The sequence below is a fragment of the Sorex araneus genome, chromosome 1 (assembly GCF_027595985.1).
Source record: "Sorex araneus isolate mSorAra2 chromosome 1, mSorAra2.pri, whole genome shotgun sequence".
Taxonomy (NCBI): Eukaryota; Metazoa; Chordata; class Mammalia; order Eulipotyphla; family Soricidae; genus Sorex; species Sorex araneus.
This window is the reverse complement of record NC_073302.1, coordinates 267,774,425-267,792,353: the sequence shown is the minus strand read 5'-3', so window position 1 is coordinate 267,792,353 and position 17,929 is coordinate 267,774,425. Positions and strand designations below refer to the sequence as shown.

Sequence of the window (17,929 nt, the reverse complement as noted above, 5' to 3'; positions counted from 1 at the left end):
CGCGAGGGGGCGGGGCCTGTCGGCGCGAGGGGCGGGGCCTGTCGGGCGTGAGCGCGGGGGGGCCGGAGGGGGGCAAGTGTGGGGTTGTGGGTGGGGGGGGAGGTTGGGGGCGGGACGCGCGGTGGGAGACGCTCCAGTTCCGGGTCAAGCCCTCCCTCCGCCTCCGCCATGGCGAGCAGTAGCGGGCCCGGCGCCGGAGGGGCGGCGGCGGCGGCCGCGGCCGCGGCCAACCTGAACGCGGTGAGGGAGACCATGGACGGTGAGTGTCCCTCTGCCCGCCGCCTTCCCGACCACCCCCCGACCCCCTCCCCCCGCCGTTACCTCGCCGCCTCGCCTGCCCGGGGCCCAGGCCGCCAGGCGAGCATGCGCCCCGCGGGGCTTGAGGTCCCCATGGTGGCCGGCGCAGGGGCGTCGCAGCTCCTCCCAGGGCAGCCGCCAGGGCCGCAGGGCGGGCGGCCGCATCTTGAGGGGGGTGTGGGGGGACCCTGGAGACCGGTGGGCTTCGGCGTAGTCAGTCAAGCGGTTGGGGGCGCGCACGCGGCGTTCGGGTGGCCCCCCTCCCCCCCACACACGTCAATCAGCCCGTCTGCGCGCACCGGCCACGACCCCGAGGTCAACCCCCGGGTAGGGGGGACTCCCGACCCCTCCACCCCCTCCCCGCCCCCTCCAGCGCGCCAGCTCCCCGCGCTCTTTCTTTGTCCCTTTGTTGGGGGGCACCAGCTGCCGAGTTGGGAGTGGGGTGGGGTAGGGAGGGCAGGGGCTTGTCTTCACGTGCCCTCGCACCCCTCGAGGTCCGCAACTGTCGCCTTGACCTGGGGCGGGGGGGGGGGGGGAGTGGAGGGGGAGGAAGGAGGACTCGGCGGCGTGCCAGCCCTGCCCCCTTTCTATTCCGGGTGGAGCCCCTCCCTCCCACCCTCTCTTTTGGTTCCTTTGGGTTCTGGCTGCTTGTCACTGCCCCGCGGGGCGGGGCGGTGGTCGTGGCTCCTTCAGTGCCTGGGAACGGAGCAGCCCGAGAAAGCGAGTTACTGATCTGCAGCGTGGTGGTCCCGTCTTTGTCTTCCTGCCGCCGCCCACCTGCTGTATGTATGTATGTATGTAGGTATGTATGTATGTATGTATGTATGTGAGGAGTTGAAAAGCCCGCGGTTCACAGTCTCACTCCAGGCACATGTTGCACCCGCCACCCTTCTTGCATCCCTTTCTGCATCCCTTCCTGCATCCCTTCCTGCATCCCTTCCTGCATCCCTTCCTGCATCTCTTCCTGCATCTCTTCCTGCGTCTCTTCCTGCATCCCTTCCTGCATCCCTTCTTGCATCCCTTTCCTTCTCCCCGGGGGCGTCTCCCTGTCTGAATGTAGCCCCCTCCCCTAGAGGGGCTTCTGGGAGGACTCGGAACTTGTTCCTAACACTCGCTGCTTTCCTTTTCCCTGAGCACTTCTGTCGAGCTTATTGGGCAGGGCTTATTCCCGTCGTTGTGCGCAGGGATCTTGTGTGGTGCCAGGGATTCAGCCCGGGTCCACAGCATGCAAGGCAGAGGACCTTAATCCCTGGACTGTCTCCCTGGCCCCCAAACTTGTCATTTCCAGTTTCTGTTGAGGGGAGGGCTCGACAGGGCCAGGTCGTGGTAAGGGCCTGGGGCTGGTCCTCAGCTCTGTGATCTGGGATGGTAGCTGGCGATGTTAGGGCGACCCTGCGGTGCCAAGGCCAGATCCAGGACTCCAGAGTAGATGTGCTCCGGGCCATTGAGTGTGCTCTCCCCCTCCAGATCTTTCGTATTTCAGCGACAGTTCTCGCTTTCACTCTCTGGGACTACTTGGTTCTCTTTCTGAGAAAACGAACCTGGTCGGTCCCTGACCCTGCGCGCCTTTCACCGCCTCCCCAGTCTCACAGCCTCTCCTGCTCTCTGCCTGGAAGGGCCTTTTGAGCAGGATGGAGAATGTGGGGTCTCTCACCTCTGGTCCATTCTGTGTCTTATGTCGGCTGTGCTTACTTTTGTACTCATCCAGCCACACAGCCCCACAGAAACTCAGGATTTGTCTCTGATGGAACTGCTGGTGTGCAAATGGGAGCTGTCAAGTTTGTAATTATTTGCAGCATCAAAATACCTACTGAGAAAAAACTTTGTATGAAAGAGTCAGAACCTGCAAAAGTGAAGAAACTCCAGAGGCTGCACTGCACTGCCGTCCCTTTATTCATCGATTTGCTCCAGCGGGAACCAGTAACGTCTCCATTGTGGGACTTGTTGTTACTGTTTCTGGCATATTGACTAGCCACGGGTAGCTTGCCAGGCTCTGCCGTGTGAACTCCAGAGGTATTTTTTAAAAACAGAACCGGTGAGCGGGACAGAGGTGTGGCCCCAGTGGTTGAGCACATGAAACTCTGGGTTCATCCCAGGCTGCCCAGGACCTGCACCCCACTTTCCCCACCCCAGCAGAGAAACAAACAGTAGAACTAAGACTGGAGCAAAGGGTGTGTGATTTGATCCATGCCATTTGCTCCCTAGAATGTGGAAAGAGTGGGCTTCTATTGACTGTGTTAATACTTGGTAAATATGGCAGTCAAATATTGTCATCTTTGACATTAAAATTCAACACAAGAGAGTGATTCTCTGGTCACGAGGGTCAAGACAGTCACTTAAAATTACTGCAAAGATACAGAAGTAAACATGACAAACTAAATAATTGGCCCTATACTGAATTAGGGGGAAAAAAAGTCCTATAAGCATACATTTCACATTCGACTGCCATCCACTCTGGTTCCTAGAATAAAAGTGGTTGCATGCCCAAGGGACTGGACTGATCTCAGGTACCATTAGTATTTAAAATTGTGTTTATTCACTGTATTTAAATATTGCTGTGAGACCTAGGTTGAAGTGTTCAAAGTGGCCACCTTCCTTAAGATCCTGTATACTTCTTGGTTTTATTTTTTAACCATATCACTATTTTTTGGGGGGGTGGAGGGTATGCCCAGCGATGCTCAGGGCTTACTCCCGGGTCTGTGCTCAGGGATCACTCTTGGCAGGCTTAGTGGAGTGTCAAGGATTGAACCCAGGTCAACTTTGTGCAAGGCTGTACTGTCAGTGCCCACTGTACTATCCTATAAATAGTAGTCAGCTAATTTGATCTCCCCCTCTCTTCTCTCCTACTCCTCTCCCACACACACACACACACTCCCTCTCTCTCTCTCCCCTCTCCCTCTCTTTTCTCTCCCACTCCCTCTCACTCTTCTCTCTCTTTCCCTCTCCCTTCCCCCTTTCCTCCTTCCCCCCACCCCACCCTTTGGGGCATTGTGGCTTGCAATACAGATACTGAAAACTTATCCTTCTATTCCTTTACCTCTTTTAGCACTCAGTTCTTGTCCAGCATGATCATTTCCAGCTGACCACTTGTCTGGACTCTCCTGTTCATGCCACCCACCAGTCCTTTCACCAAAATCGCAGTAATGTAGCTGGATTCATCTGCTCCTTTCCTAGATCCATTATGATTTACGGTCTGCTGAAATGAAATCTGGTCTGGCTGCACTCCCATTTTATTTCTCCTAGTAAGCCACATTGTTCTGAAGTCTTGACTCGGGCCATACTTCATATACCTGTCTGCACTGTTATTTTACATCTATGTTCCCTTAGCATGTGTTGCTTTTTGGAGATTCTCCTAGAGCCAGGAACAGTTTCTGGGATGTGGCTCACCCTTCTCTCCCCACCCACCCCGATGCTGGGGTGGGAGAGATAGTACAGCCAGTATGGTGCTTGCCTTGCACATGACTGACTGGGGTTCCCGGCACCACATATAGTGTCTCGTGCCTGCCAGAAATGATCCCTGAGCACAGAGCCAGGAGTAATTCCTGAACACGGTCCCAACCCCTCCCCCACCAAAAAAAAGGGCTTTTATTGCTGAGTGGTCCCCATGTCCCCACTGGTTCCTCCCCCTTCCACCCTCTCTGCCCCCTTTACCTCCATTGTAGGTTGGTTCTGTTCGCTCTTTATTGTTTTGTTTTGGCAGTGCTGAGGGAACCATATGGGTGCTGGGATCAAACTCATCACTCTGACCCTGATTCTACTTACTCTTGAAGTTGAAACTTGATGTCACTTTTTTGGGCATCTTTTTCTACATACTCTGTCCTTCTAGATAAGATGCCCTTGTAATATTGTTCAGAGGCCATGTTTTTCTTTTTTTTTTTTAATTTAACTTAGATAAGTGGAGTCAATTATTATTTCTCTTTTTCTAGACTATAATGTTAATGAGAACAGGACTGTATCTGTCTCATTTCCAGCAGTTACTGACACAGAATATGTGTGTGTGTGTGTGTGTGTGTGTGTGTGTGTGTACTAGTTTCACAGAATGTGCTATAGTTTGTATAATTAGAAAGTAAAGATCAAATGTGAATTTTTTAAATACTTGAACTTTTCTAAAGTTCCAGGTTGAAATAGGGTCAGGATATATGTTCTGATTGATTGCTGTTGCATAACAAATCACCCAAACTTAGGGGCATAAAACAAAATTGGCTTTCAGTCATGTGGTTTGGACTCGTTGTGTGGTTGTCACTGAGTGTGTGTCATTGCACTACCATTTGGCAGTGCTCAGTCTGGAGTCATCTCCATGCTTTTTCACTCACTGTCTCCTAGTTGTGCTGGCTGTTAGCTGGGTCTTGGCAGGGCCTTCCAACTGGAACGTGTGCGTTTTCTCACGTTCAGTGCTAGTGGCTGGGTTCCAAGGGAGAGTGTCTTCAGAGTGCCAGTAGACGTGAGGTTGCCTTTTTCAATCCAGGTCTCAGAAGTCGTGTCGGTCCCCCTGAGCATACCTGTGTGCTAGAACTGTGAGGCCCTGGTGCCCTTCCCTCTTGCTTTGCTCGGGATAATATTTACAGTGAGCTGAGTGGCTGTGACACAGGAGGTAATGGCTAACTTCAGAGAGAGTGCTGATCTTCCTCATTGCTTTCTGTAAAAGGATGAATTTCCTAAGCCAAGTTTTTTTTTTTTCCCTTCTGGGTATTGGGAATGTCAGTATAGCACACCATCTTATGAACTTAGAACAAAAAAATTCAACCCAGTCATTTCTACTAAACATTTCTTCTGGATTTTAAGTCTCTATAAAAGAAGACAGTAAATATTATCATGCTGAAGGAGAGCTGTGTAAATTCTAATTGTTGTTACTTTCTAAGTAAAACTCTTGATTATCAGATTGTATTGCTTTTTTAAAACATTGATATCAAAGTTTCAGCAAATAGGATGGAATAAGAAAAGGGGAAAAAACTTTGATTGTTACAGATAAGAAAATTTTAGCAAATAGAACAGGATTAGAAAAGAGAAAAAACTTTATTAGAATTCTTTCAGGTGACTTGGTACCAAAGATAAATAAGGAATGTCCTAGATTATCATCATTAACAACTTGGGATATACAGAAGGTATAATCCATTTGTGAAAATAATCAGAACCAAAAAAATGAGCCTGTGATTCACACCCTGAATTGATAGAGTGAGCACTTGCTGAAACTTTCTACTCCAAGTACTTAAAATGACAGGAAATAATATTATGTTGCAATCATTAGCAAAGTCATGTTTAAAAACAAAAAAAGGGACGTCTCTGTTGATTAGAAGGAGAGAGCAGATGGGAACCACAGTGGGCGATCAGGATGGAGCCCGAAGAAGCTTGCTGTCCTGCCTGACTGAAGCTGGGGGCCAGAACTCTGCCATCTGCCACTGCCACCTACTGAGACCCACCATTCCTGCGTCTTGAGCCAGGACACGTCCACATGGAGCTGAACCAGAGCATTGAGCCCAGTGCGAGATTGCCCATCCTAGGGCACGTTACCGATCCAGGACATCCCAAAAGATGACCTTTCCAGTCAAAGTCACTGGGAGTAGGAGTTGAAGAAGACACATTACTTACACACAAAAAAAAAGTGAAAAGGAAAAGGGTAAAAGGTAGTAAGTAGTAAAAGAAAAAAGTAGTAAAAGATAACTCATTGAGCACTGCCATATGTGAGGCGTGATTCCAAGTATGTCTTCAGTTCTCACAATGGGTCTATAAAATAAGTACTCTTGCTGTCTCCATTTTTCAGAAAGGATGAAGTAAAAGTATAGAGAGATTATCATGCTTACTAGGTAATGTTGAGCCCATACACATGTGTGAGTGTTTTAATTTCTATTTGGGGGGCCAACTTAGCAGGAACCATTGCTCAGGAACCATTCAGTGACAGGCTTTGAACCCAGGCATTCTGCATACAAAAGCAAACCATTTCCCAGCCCCTAGTTAATGCATTCTTAGTCACCTTGTTGCTTATTTATACTTGAAAATGTAAAACAAAGCTTAATCATGGTTTAAAATAAGAATATGATCTCTGGGGTCAGAGCAATTGTACGACAGGTAGGGCACTTGGCTTGCATACAGCGGAGCCACATTCAATCCCTGGTACCACCAGAAGTGATCCCTGAATGCAAAGCCCATAGTCAATTCCTGAGCACTGTCAATATGGCACAAAACCAAAAAAGAATATAGTGGTAATAGAAATAACAGAATCCACTCCAACAAAATGAGAAGTGGTTATAAACAAGTATTTAGCTTTGAAAAAAGGTGATTATGGGGAAAATTTAAAACCTTAAAGTTCTTAAAATACTTTGAACTAAAAGCCTGAGTACAACTGAAGAGTAAATATTAGTGTATGATAGCAGATGTTCCCAAACTTAAGTGGCCTACCACCCCTTTTTCAGGGGGAAAAAAAAGTTTGTTCAGTGTGCCCTCTCCCGAGCTGCGCTTTTAAAGAGAAGAGAAAATAACCACCTATTGCACCCAGGACTGCTACCACCTCCCAGATTCTTCCAGCACACTCCTCCCCTGCCACTTCTAACGGACACTACTGTGGATATCCTAAAGGAATAGCTAAACAAGGAAAATGGGAAGGACGGTCAGCCACTAGCCACGGTGAAGCAACCAGGGACCAGATTTACCCTCCGACCTGAACAACCAACATCACCCACGCAGATTCTGCAGAAAAGTGTTTTTCAAGGCACCTGACATTAGGTAGCGTAGGTTCCCAAGAGTTGGGAATCAAAGGAAGTGAGTCTGAGACTTGCTCCAGCTCTCTGTTGTTAAGAGTTTCCAGGCCACTGCTCTGAGGGTGGGGAGCAAGTTGATGGAGGAGTCAACCAGGGCTACAACTGGAGACCGAGGCAGCTAGAAGCTGCAGCATGGGGATCATCAGAAGGAGGAGCCCAGAAAGAATTCTGGAGGTGTGCAGAAGGCATCTCCTCAAGTACTCAGCTGAGTTGATGAGCACGTGTTCGAGGAAAGTAATCTAAGAAGCTGGAGAAGGAGCCATCCATAAAGATGGGTCCAGCTAGCATTCTATGCTCCTGGCCTTGGGAAGAATGCCAGGAATAGTGCCTTGATCTATTCCACAAGCTCCAGTGGAAAACTTCATTATTATGGAGACATTGGTTAGGCTTGTCAGGGGAGGCTTACCTCAGTGAAAACGTAAAAGGGTCAGGTTGTTTTCCTGTATGTCATTAGAAAGCTTAAGAATATGTGTAGAAACACAAAGATAGCCAGCATCCGACAAGTGGTGTATGCCTTGCGTGCTCGAGGCCAGCTGTCTTGTCCCTGGCACCTCAAAAATAATAAAAATAATAATAAAAACATAATGCCAGGGGAAAAAGTGGTCCATTATATGACCATTAAAATGTGGTCATTCTTCAAAAAATGGATTGTGGGGGAGTAGTACAGCAGGTAGGGTGTTTGCCTTGCATGCAATCAACCCAGGTGCAATTCCCTGCATCCCATATGGTTCCCCCGATCACTGCTAGGAGTAATTACTGAGAGCAGAGCCTGGAGTAACCAGGCTGAGTAACCCCTGAGCATCTCTGGGTGTGCCCACCCCCCAAAAAATAATAAATTTTAAAAAATAAAGAGTTGGTTGAAACACACGTACTTGACACCCCTGTATCCCATATGGTCCCGATCTCTGCTAGGAGTAATTCCTGAGTGCAGAGCCTGGAATAACCCCAGAGCATCTCTGGGTGTGCTCCCCCCCAAAAAATAATAAAACTTAAAAAATAAAGAGTTGGTGGGGCTGGAGCGATAGCACCGCGGGTAGGGCGTTTGCCTTGCACGCGGCCAACCCGGGTTCAAATCCCAGCATCCCACATGGTCCCCTGAGCACGGCCAGGGGTAATTCCTGAGTGCAGAGCCAGGAGTAACCCGTGTGCATTGCCAGGTGTGACCCAAAAAGCAAAAAAATAAAAAAAATAAAAATAAATAAATAATAAAAATCCCAATATGTATGCCTGTGGATGAATGTCTTTCTCTTCAAAATTTAAAAAAAAAAAATAAATAAAGAGTTGGTTGAAACACACGTAATTGACATAGGTGTTATAATTAGAAGTTAAAAGTATAATAGAATTATATTTCATGTGTTTAGAAAGTTAAGTAGAGGCATGGGAATCATTTTTTTATTTTTATTTATTTATTTATTTATTTTTTTGCTTTTTTTGGGTCACACCCGGCGATGCACAGGGGTCACTCCTGGCTCATGCACTCAGGAATCACCCCTGGCGGTGCTCAGGGGACCATATGGGATGCTGGGATTCGAACCCGGGTTGGCCGCGTGCAAGGCAAACGCCCTATCCGCTGTGCTATCACTCCAGCCCCGGGAATCATTTTTTTAAATTGAACTCATTTTTTAAAATTGAACAGAAATAAATAAAGGATTTAATAAATGTTTCCTAGGGAGAGATAGGAAGAACCCATTTCATGAGTACCATGATTACTATAAAGATTTTCAGAAGAATTGGACTTAATGCATAGATGATTTGATTTTGGTTAGCTTATCCATTCATCCAGCATACTATATGCCTTTCATAAAATTCAAATCAGAATTTATCTAGATTTGTGCTATCGCTCCAGCCCCGGTATTTATTTCTTATGGTTCTCTATGCTAGAATGCTAGAATTTTGCATGTCAAAGATACTTTTTTTATGAACTATAAAAAATGAAGTTTAAAGATAAAAGCTTTCATGTTAATAGATTAAAGAGACTAGATTCAATAGACTTGTCAAATTGTATAAGTTCCTAAACTCAAAAAACTTCAAATGCACATTATGATTAAGTATTTCTATGAGTTTATTCTGATGAAATAACATTAGTATGTACAGATGCTTATCAAGGTATTTTAATAGGGGAATCTCAACTCACCAAGAATTTAAAGTATAGTTAAACAATATGATATATTCATAAAATAAAAAGGTATTAAATTAGTTTATATTTATTAGTATTTTACTGTGCAACTTAGAAATAAATAAAGGTAAAATTTTAAAGAGGGGGGAGTACTTAAAATAATCCTGATTATGGTTTTCTGTTTTTTGGGGTCACATCCGGCGATACACAGGGGTTTCTCCTGGCTCTGCACTCAGGAATCACCCCTGGCGGTGCTCAGGGGACCATATGGGATGCTGGGAATTGAACCTGTGTCGGCCGCTTGCAAGGCAAACTCCCTCCTTGTTATGCGATTGCTCCAGCCCCAGGTTCATACATTTAGACACGTTAATGAAATGAATGGTAGACTATAAAGCAAGATATGGAAGAAAGTTATAAATTCCTCTTTTACATTAATATCACAGTTATAAAATCTAAGAATGCTATGTTAGTTATTTGGTATTTTGTTTGATTGGGGCCACACCCACCAATTCTAAGGAGTTACTTTTGGTTCTGTGCTCAGAATTTACTCCTGACAGTGCTTAGGGAAACTGTATACAGGGATGCCAGGGATCTAACCTGGGTCAGCCGTGTGCAAGGCAGCCTCCCTACCCACTATTCTCTCTCTCCAACCCACGTTCTTTGGCATTTTCCAGTATTGCAAGAATTAAGAACAAAAGTTTACTGTACATATTTTAAATGTAATTTGTTTTGTATTAACTTTTCTCTGTCTTTTTTTCTCCCCCTCAGTTCTGCTTGAGATTTCAAGAATTTTGAATACTGGGTTAGATATGGAAACACTGTCCATTTGTGTGCGGCTTTGTGAACAAGGAATAAATCCTGAAGCCTTATCATCAGTAATTAAAGAACTTCGAAAGGCTACTGAAACACTCAAGGTTAGAGATTCCATTAATATTCCATTATTAGTTGTTTTTTTTTTTTTCATTAAAGATGCTTTTCTTTAGAAAATGAGTAGTGATGAAATTCTGTGGCAGTCTAGTTAAATAGATTAAACTAGCTGCTACTACCATCAAGATTCTGAAGAGTGGGGGCAGAGTAGCCTATGTTCAGATCACAAAAATTCAGCTATCACAGACCATGTTGTCTTTTCCCCCAGGTGTTATTAATTTTCTTAAGATTTTATTTATTTATTTATTTTTTTTGATGTTCTGCTTACCCCCCAAAAGTCAAGCTCAAGTCTGAGGTGCATATGGGTCTGTTGGAAATAGTGTATCTATAGGGATGAGCAAGCTAAGATGAAATTTTGGCAAATGATGATGGGTCTCCTTAGGTGGGTTGGGAGGTTTGCACTCAGATATAAAAAGGAAGACAACTGTGTGAAGAATACAGAGGAAACAGTGCCAAGTGACAGCAGACAATTGAAATGATGTCTGCAAGCCAAAGACCAAGGATTGCTGTGAACTTTGAGACTTAGCATGACAAGGAGAGCTCCTCTTTAGAACTTGCAGACAGCAAGGGAAGAAATTTGGTTGCTTTAATCAACCGGTTTGTACAATTTTGTTTTCCTAGAAATCAAATACAGGTTTTACTACGGGGTCATGGGATCCTGTGACATAGTTACAAATGTGGAAGTGACTTTGAAACTGGGTACTGGGTAGAGACTGGAAAGTGCTTGATAGAAAAAAAAACCCTAGATTGCCATGAAGAATAAGACTGGTAGAACTGTTGTTAGAGGTAGTTCTGGTGAAGGCTCAAAGAAGAGATCAGAAGGATATCTTTGGTTGTTTTGGATAGTATGTAACCGATATTATCTGTGCCATTCTGAGCACTCTGAGTAGAATTACAGAGGTACTTATGGTGAGGTCTTGGTCAAAAAGGAGGAACTCATTACTGAATAGTGAAGGGAAGGCTATTTGTGCTATAAAAGTGACAGCATTTGGCTGAATTATGTTCTACTTTAGAAGGAAAATAAAATTTGTGGTAGGTGAACTTTGATATTTCGTTGAAGAAGTTTCCAGACTGTCAAAATTGAGGCATGAGTTCTCAAAATATTTCAGTAGTGAAATGTAAGAGGAAAGCAAGTAGCTAACAGAAAGCAAACAGCTTGACTTAGAAAAGTTTTAGAAAATAGTATGCCTGGAGACAGGACTGTAAGTGTGACTACCCAACTAACCTTTTGTTCAGGAGACTAGGTGTGTACTCAGAGATACAGCACAAGACACGCCAGCCTGAACAGAAGAGTCCAGGGACCAGGACCATGGAGGGAGGCTGTCGGACAGACTTCTCTGACTGTGCAGATGGATAATCAGTAGCTCGAGCCATCTGGCAGTGAACACGCGTTTTAAGGAAAGGGAAGAAACAAAGACCAGTGATGTGCTAAGGCCAGCTCTGCTGTGGGCCCAGAGGACTGCCTCTTCGCAGAGTCCGATTCACGGCCTCTTTAAAGCTGAGCCCGGGAGGGAGGCAAGTGTTGTTCCTTGTCTTCAGTGTCGGAGCCAGGGAGCTACTGTAGTGCAGGGGAGCGCTGCTGGGTGTGACCTCTAAACCCAAGTGAAAGAAAATGAAACCTCTGATGGTTGTATTTCTGTGTTTATATAGTGGTACTAGCTCACTATGACTCCTGCAGCTTGAAGCAAGTCCCTCTTAAAAATTGTCCAAGACAGATTATTTGTTCCCTCTTTTCTCTGCGAGAAACAGCTCTGTAAATGTGTGTCTTGCCCATCTTATCCTCCCTGCATTTCGTCGGTTCCTGGCCTTGTGCGGTATCTCGGAGAACACGCCTAGTTACTATCTACTCTCGGAATCGGGGAAGTTCTTGTGCCTTTTGTACTCTTTTAAATAAAATCTGGCAGAAGAAGGTCAGAACCTATGTACAGAGCAGAAATTTACCACAAGGATAGTGTGACTTCTATTAAGTAGGCTTGGCATTGTGCATAGACTACAGTTTATCCTTTCTACTGTAAACTGATCTTAGGTTGCTTCTCATGTGCGGTTGTTCCAGACTTGCTGCTGGGCCTAATTCCCCATGCCTCTAGTTGTCTCATCTAGAAGTAAAACTGCTGGATCTTGCTTAGGTTTGTCTTCAGCTTCAATAGATAATGACAGCGTTTGAGTACGTTGTGACAGTTTATAATGCCAGCAGCAGCAAATGAGTTAGCCTCACTCAACACCATTGCCATTTCTTACTGTTGGGACTCGTCTCTCAGTGATTTTGCAGCGTATGTTCTTCATTGACGTGGAAGGGGGTTACTACTTTGAGCTTTTGAGGTTTTTTCCTTAAATTTTTTTTGAGGGGGCCATACCCAGCAGTGTTCAAGGACTTACTCCTGACTTGGTGCTTAGGGATCACTCCTGGCAGGGCTCCGCATAAGGTCAGACCTTATGGAGACCCATAAGGGATGCTGGGGATCAGACCTGTGTTGGCCGCCTGCAAGGCAAGCACCCTACCTGCTATACTATCTTGAATTTGCTTGTTTTTTTTTAATTGATTGAATCATTTATTTATTTATTATATATATATTTTATTGAATCACCATGTGGAAAGTTGCAAAGTTCTCAGGCTTATGTCTCAGTTATACAATATTCAAACACCCATCTCTTCATCAGTGCCCATATTCCACCACCAAAAACCCCAGTATACTTCCCTCCCCCGCCCCCCACCCCCAACTGCATAACTGCTGAATTTCACTTCATTTTCTTTTTACCTTGATTACATTCCATATTTCAACACAAAACTCACTATTGTTGTTGGAGTCTCCCCCCAAGAAAGACAGCCCTACTACCAAGGAAGCATTTGATAATTAATTTTCCATTGCATAGAATGAAGAGATATGTAGCCCCACTGTTCCAAGTACATAACTTTTTTTTTTTCCTTTTCCCGTTTCCTTTTTTTTTCCCTCCTCCCCCTTCCTGCGTCTCATAGTATGGTGGATGCCACACCGAGTTTCTCCTCAAAAATGGGAAACAACTGGGAAAGAGGGGTATTTCCTCTTTCTTGGCCGGTGTGGGGCTATTGCTTAGTTCACAGTCTAGAGAAATAGCTGCTACTTTGATTACCTTCAATATTTCAACAAAAAAACTCAGTTATTGTTTGGAGTTTCCCCCCAAAGTCAGATCTGCTAAAAAGGAACCATTTCACATTGCTGACAATTAAGATATGTTAAGTCACAGTGCATTGCTGTAAGAAGCTGCTCTGGATGCCAAAATGGGTTAGGCCTCTGGAATTAAAGCCTTTAGGCGCAGAGGGTCTGTTTTGCTCTCAGCGGCTCCGGATTTATCTGGGCCGAGGGTGTGGCGGTAACACCCACTTCCCATGATTACCTAGGAGCCCCATAGTGTAAAAACCGTATACGTCTGGGTTAGGAGTTTAGAAGGTGGCTCCCGCCACGTAGATATTGCTGCCGCTGCACTGGGGCAGCGTGGAGTTGTAGCCCAGCTCACAGCCCCAGTGCATTGCTGTAGGAAGCTGTTCTGGATACCAAAATGGGTTAGGCCTCTGGAATCAAAGTCTTTAGGCGCAAAGGGTCCCAAATTTGCTTATTTTTTTGCCATTTGCTTGTGATTTTTCGTTTCAAGTTGTTGGCCAGTATTTGGGGGGTTGTCTGCGCTTGCCTTTTTTTGATAGTCTTTTGTTTTGTTTTGTTTTTTTCCCCTTTTTTGGGTCACACCCAGCGATACTTAGGGGTTAGTCCTGGTCTGCACTTAGGAATCACTCCTGGCGGTGCTTGGGGGACCATATGGGATAACGGGGATCAAATCCAGGTCAACCACATGCATGTAAGGCAAACACCCTACCCACTGTACTGTCACTTTGGCCTTTGATAGTCTTAAATAATCTGTGTACAGAACCTTTGCAAGATAAATATGTCAAGGTTCTTTTACTCATTTACAAGTTAATTATAAAAAAATACTCAAATTTTCGTTAGTTTCTTTAAAAATTTCTACCTCTTTAACTCAGCTATTGCTGTCCTATTGCAGAAAGAAGAATAACTGGATAATGGAAAAGCATAGCTTTTGTTGATAAATATTTTCCTTGTGCCAAACTGTACCGACAGCCTTCCTCGCCTTATTTCCTATGTCACTTCAGCAGTGATGTGCGCTGCTTCCGCCACTGCTGCTGCTCCTAATGGCTTAGGGCTAGGGACTCTGAAGCTCTTTGGTCTGCCTTGCTGCTTTCCCTCAAGGACCTACGATTAAGTGTCCAAGTTGGGATTTACACTTAGACTGAGTGGTTAACCACTTCAGAATTGTTAGTGACTAAGTTTCCATCTGTGTTCTCAAGACTGTCAGCTGGCTACGGAAGAGAGGATGAAATGGGTATTAGAACTCAGACAGTGATCTGTACTATGGGATCATTCCTGAGCTTAGTTTTCTCTCAACCCTTGTAAAAAACAAAAAGAAGTAGCAGTATTGGTCAGCCAACAGTTTTTTAATTTCTAGTTGAAAGAGGATTTAGTCAATACATTTCTTCCACAACTGCAGGAGTTCTGTTCTTTATGCTGATGTTTTAAAGCAAATAGGAAGAGATTTTTATAGTGCAATGCACTTTGAATGTCGTAAAGAAACCAAGAGGCAAGCAATCTAGCTACATAAGGTACTGGGGGTAATCACAGGCAGGGGTTTTTTTTGGCACAGTATTTTCTTAGATAAAATAAAACCCAAGGTATCAGGAGAGAAGGTACATCATCACTTTCTTTAACATGGCATTTTTCAGTTTGAGCATTTTGATTATTCCACATTCAGTAGGCCATACTAAGATCTAGGAGGAAAAAAATCACTAAGATGCATGCCTTGCATGAATCAGGCCCTGTGTTCAATACCTGGTACCCAAAATACCATGATGCAAATCACACACTTTACTTGTGTTCACACACCGGAACTCACACACTCACATCTTTTTAGTTGTGGTGTACATTGAAGTCACACACTTACAGTTGCAGTGTTTCACACAGCCCCCTATGTGCCAGAGACTGCAAACTGCATTGCCGGGGTCCCAGATAGAGCCACAAGTACTGTAGCTTAGTGCATGGGTGATAGCAGGGATTAAACTCACAACCTCACATTTGCAAAACTACTGCTTTTAGCTACTGAGCTATCCCCCACACCCCTGGTATTTGGGAATTTCTGGAAAAGAATCAAACTATAATGACTGGTGATATAGTTAAAGCAGGAACAGTCAACTTTCTTATTCTTTTTTAATTTTTTTTTACTTCCTTATTCTTTTGTTCCTTTTCTTGACCTTAAGTGTATAATGAAAGGTCTTTTGATCCTTAATCCCATTTTCATATTATATATAATAAAACATTCAGAAATAAACTGGTAACTTACGAATGGGTTTGCTGTATATTAATATCTCAAGCATCAGTGTAATTACACATTATAGTACTTAAGAAGCTAAGTTTTCTGTTAGCTTAATAGTTCTAATAAACAGCAAAAAATGAAAAACCTCTGCATTATCCTGATAAAAATTTTTTAGTTTATGTGTGGAGAGATTTGTTTATTAATGATAGTACAGTATGGACAAATTTATCTTCATGGTCCCTTTCTCCATGATTTTATTGTAATGAATGTCACTTTCTTGTTCTAGGCTGCTGAAAATATTACAAGCTGACTTTTTCCGGAGAAATCCTGATGAGATATGTCAAGCTCTGCAAAAGAATTTGAAGATTGCATTGTAGTCAAGAGTGTACAATGAAATTACTGCATGCAGCAGTGTAGAAACAGTTTCCTTTTAAAAAGAATTATACAACTATAGCTTTATAAATCAGTGCAAAGTGGCTTACAAAAAGAGCTATCAGATGTGTTTACGTCATGTCTGTCTTTTTTTTTCCAGTGGCTCACGCATTGGCATTGCTGTATTCCTATTTATGTATTCCTTATTTATAGCTCAGATAGCTTTAATTTTCTAAGCAGTCTCTCAATCAGATGTGCACATCTGCTCTCCCTAGTTGAAGGATAGTGGAACCCATCAGTAATAGTGTAGTAGTTATGACTTGTTGACATTTCCATTATAAACCTAATTTTGAATTGTTTATGTACAGTAACTCTGGATTTATGTTACATTGGACTGGAAGTTGTCAGAATTTCATCCAGCATTTGTGAATTTTTATTTAGATTCATTATGTAGATCAGAATCTTGTTTTTATCAGCAAGCACACAGGGAAACATTTGTTCTAATATGCTCTTTAACAAAGAATATTTAGTTTTTTAAACAGAAAGCTTGACAGAACCAGGTCATTTTTTTGTACTGAGAAATAAAACTTTTAGAAACTTAGATTTTAAGAGTAATGGCAGTGCTTAGTTTAGTATTTTATGGTTTGAGTCATAGACGTTTAATGAGACAATTAATTGAAAATGTTTTTCTTTCTCTTTTATTACGTAACAGACTGAAAAATGCATACTAAAACATTTCCGATGTGGAAAACATTTTTTAATCTTATTACATTTACATGTTTATCCAAAACATCTTGACTGTTTAGGTAATAAATCATTGAATAGGAAATATTTTGTTATGTTTTACCAAATATGCTTATATTTCCTGAAAGAATAAAGATTTCAGTCGTTAAACAAAAATTAAATTATTAGATGTTCTCTATCAGGAATTGTGAGTATGCCTTTGTAGGGTCATTTTTTGTGTAATATTTTTACCCTGAAAATTTTTAAGTGGTAGTTCAAATTAAATTTTAGAAAAGTTAGGTTAATATTAACTTCCTGTAACAGAAATCAGTGGAATACTTTTCCCAAGAATGTACAAATTTAATTAGATTTGTTGAGTCTTAGTCATTTTTAGACTCGATTAAACTGGTACTATAAACATTCATACTTTAGCAGCCCTTTTTGTTCTACAGACAGACTGAAGTGGTTTTAATAAGACTTAGTAATATTTAAACAGTAACCTGTACTGTTGTTTTAAAAATTGTCTTTTGACCGTTTTGACATTTTTTCTTTTTGTGGAGCCCGTGCCTGGAGGGCTTGGTAGTATGAAGTATGACGGATGGAACTCAGGGCCACGCACTAACAAGGCACATTACTCACCACTTGAGCCACATCCCAGGCCATTTTACTTATTTTTATGACATGCATCCTTAACCAAGTGCACTGGAAGATGTATTGACAGAACTGGTTGGGAGACAGTGTTGACTTGTGATGTTAAGCTGTTTGATAATAAGTACTGCAAATACTGCATGTTGATATTTATAAAACCATAAGAAGGCTGCCAAGCTCCAAAATTTATATATACTTTTGGGTCATAAGAACTAATAGTTTTATTTATGACTTTGTAGATTAAGTTATTTATGTATGAAACAGCAAGAAAATATACCGAGGAGTTTTGTTTACCAAGGACTCTAATGTGTTACATTTCTTAAATGTTGACATATATTTTTAATGCATACTTAAAGTACAATTTAAGGAAAGCGAAGTACTGATATAATCGCAGTGTTATACGTGTTCTCAGTAAATAAAGACATTTTGGTTGTATCAGTGTACTTTTGATTTAATAATTCTGGGGAATTCAATCTGTTTTGTAGGTACTCTGAATATTTAGATGTTTATTATTAATCCAGTTATCGAGTTTGAAGTTAAGCTATATGATTTACAGTATAAAGGTATATTTGAGGTGCAAAACAGAGTACTTTTTCCTTGATAATAAAAAGAGCTAAGTATTAACATTGCCTCAGAATTAAAAACAAAAGTTACTATTTCAAATACATATGAGAGGGCTGAGGAGTTCTGGATAAGACACTAGACTTGTTTGTGGCAAACTCAGATTCAATTCCTGATCGCC

The 17,929-nt window shown here is 43.0% G+C and overlaps 1 protein-coding gene across 1 annotated transcript; it reads left to right on the top strand.

The window, feature by feature from the left end:
- Positions 1-102: 102 nt before the first annotated feature.
- MZT1 (mitotic spindle organizing protein 1) lies at positions 103-17,622 on the top strand. The gene is made up of 3 exons (XM_004604003.2): positions 103-259; positions 9,934-10,079; positions 15,731-17,622. The coding sequence occupies exons 1-3, from the start codon at positions 169-171 to the stop codon at positions 15,752-15,754; spliced, it is 261 nt and encodes an 86-aa protein (XP_004604060.1). The 5' UTR covers positions 103-168; the 3' UTR covers positions 15,755-17,622.
- The last annotated feature ends 307 nt before the right edge of the window (positions 17,623-17,929 follow it).

Excerpts from the sequence above, each read along its gene's own strand:
- MZT1 (XM_004604003.2), top strand. The coding sequence starts at position 169 with ATGGCGAGCAGTAGCGGGCCCGGCGCCGGAGGGGCGGCGGCGGCGGCC. Across the intron at positions 260-9,933 it reads GGTGAGGGAGACCATGGACG|TTCTGCTTGAGATTTCAAGA; the intron begins GTGAGTGTCCCT and ends TCTCCCCCTCAG. Across the intron at positions 10,080-15,730 it reads AGGCTACTGAAACACTCAAG|GCTGCTGAAAATATTACAAG; the intron begins GTTAGAGATTCC and ends TTCTTGTTCTAG.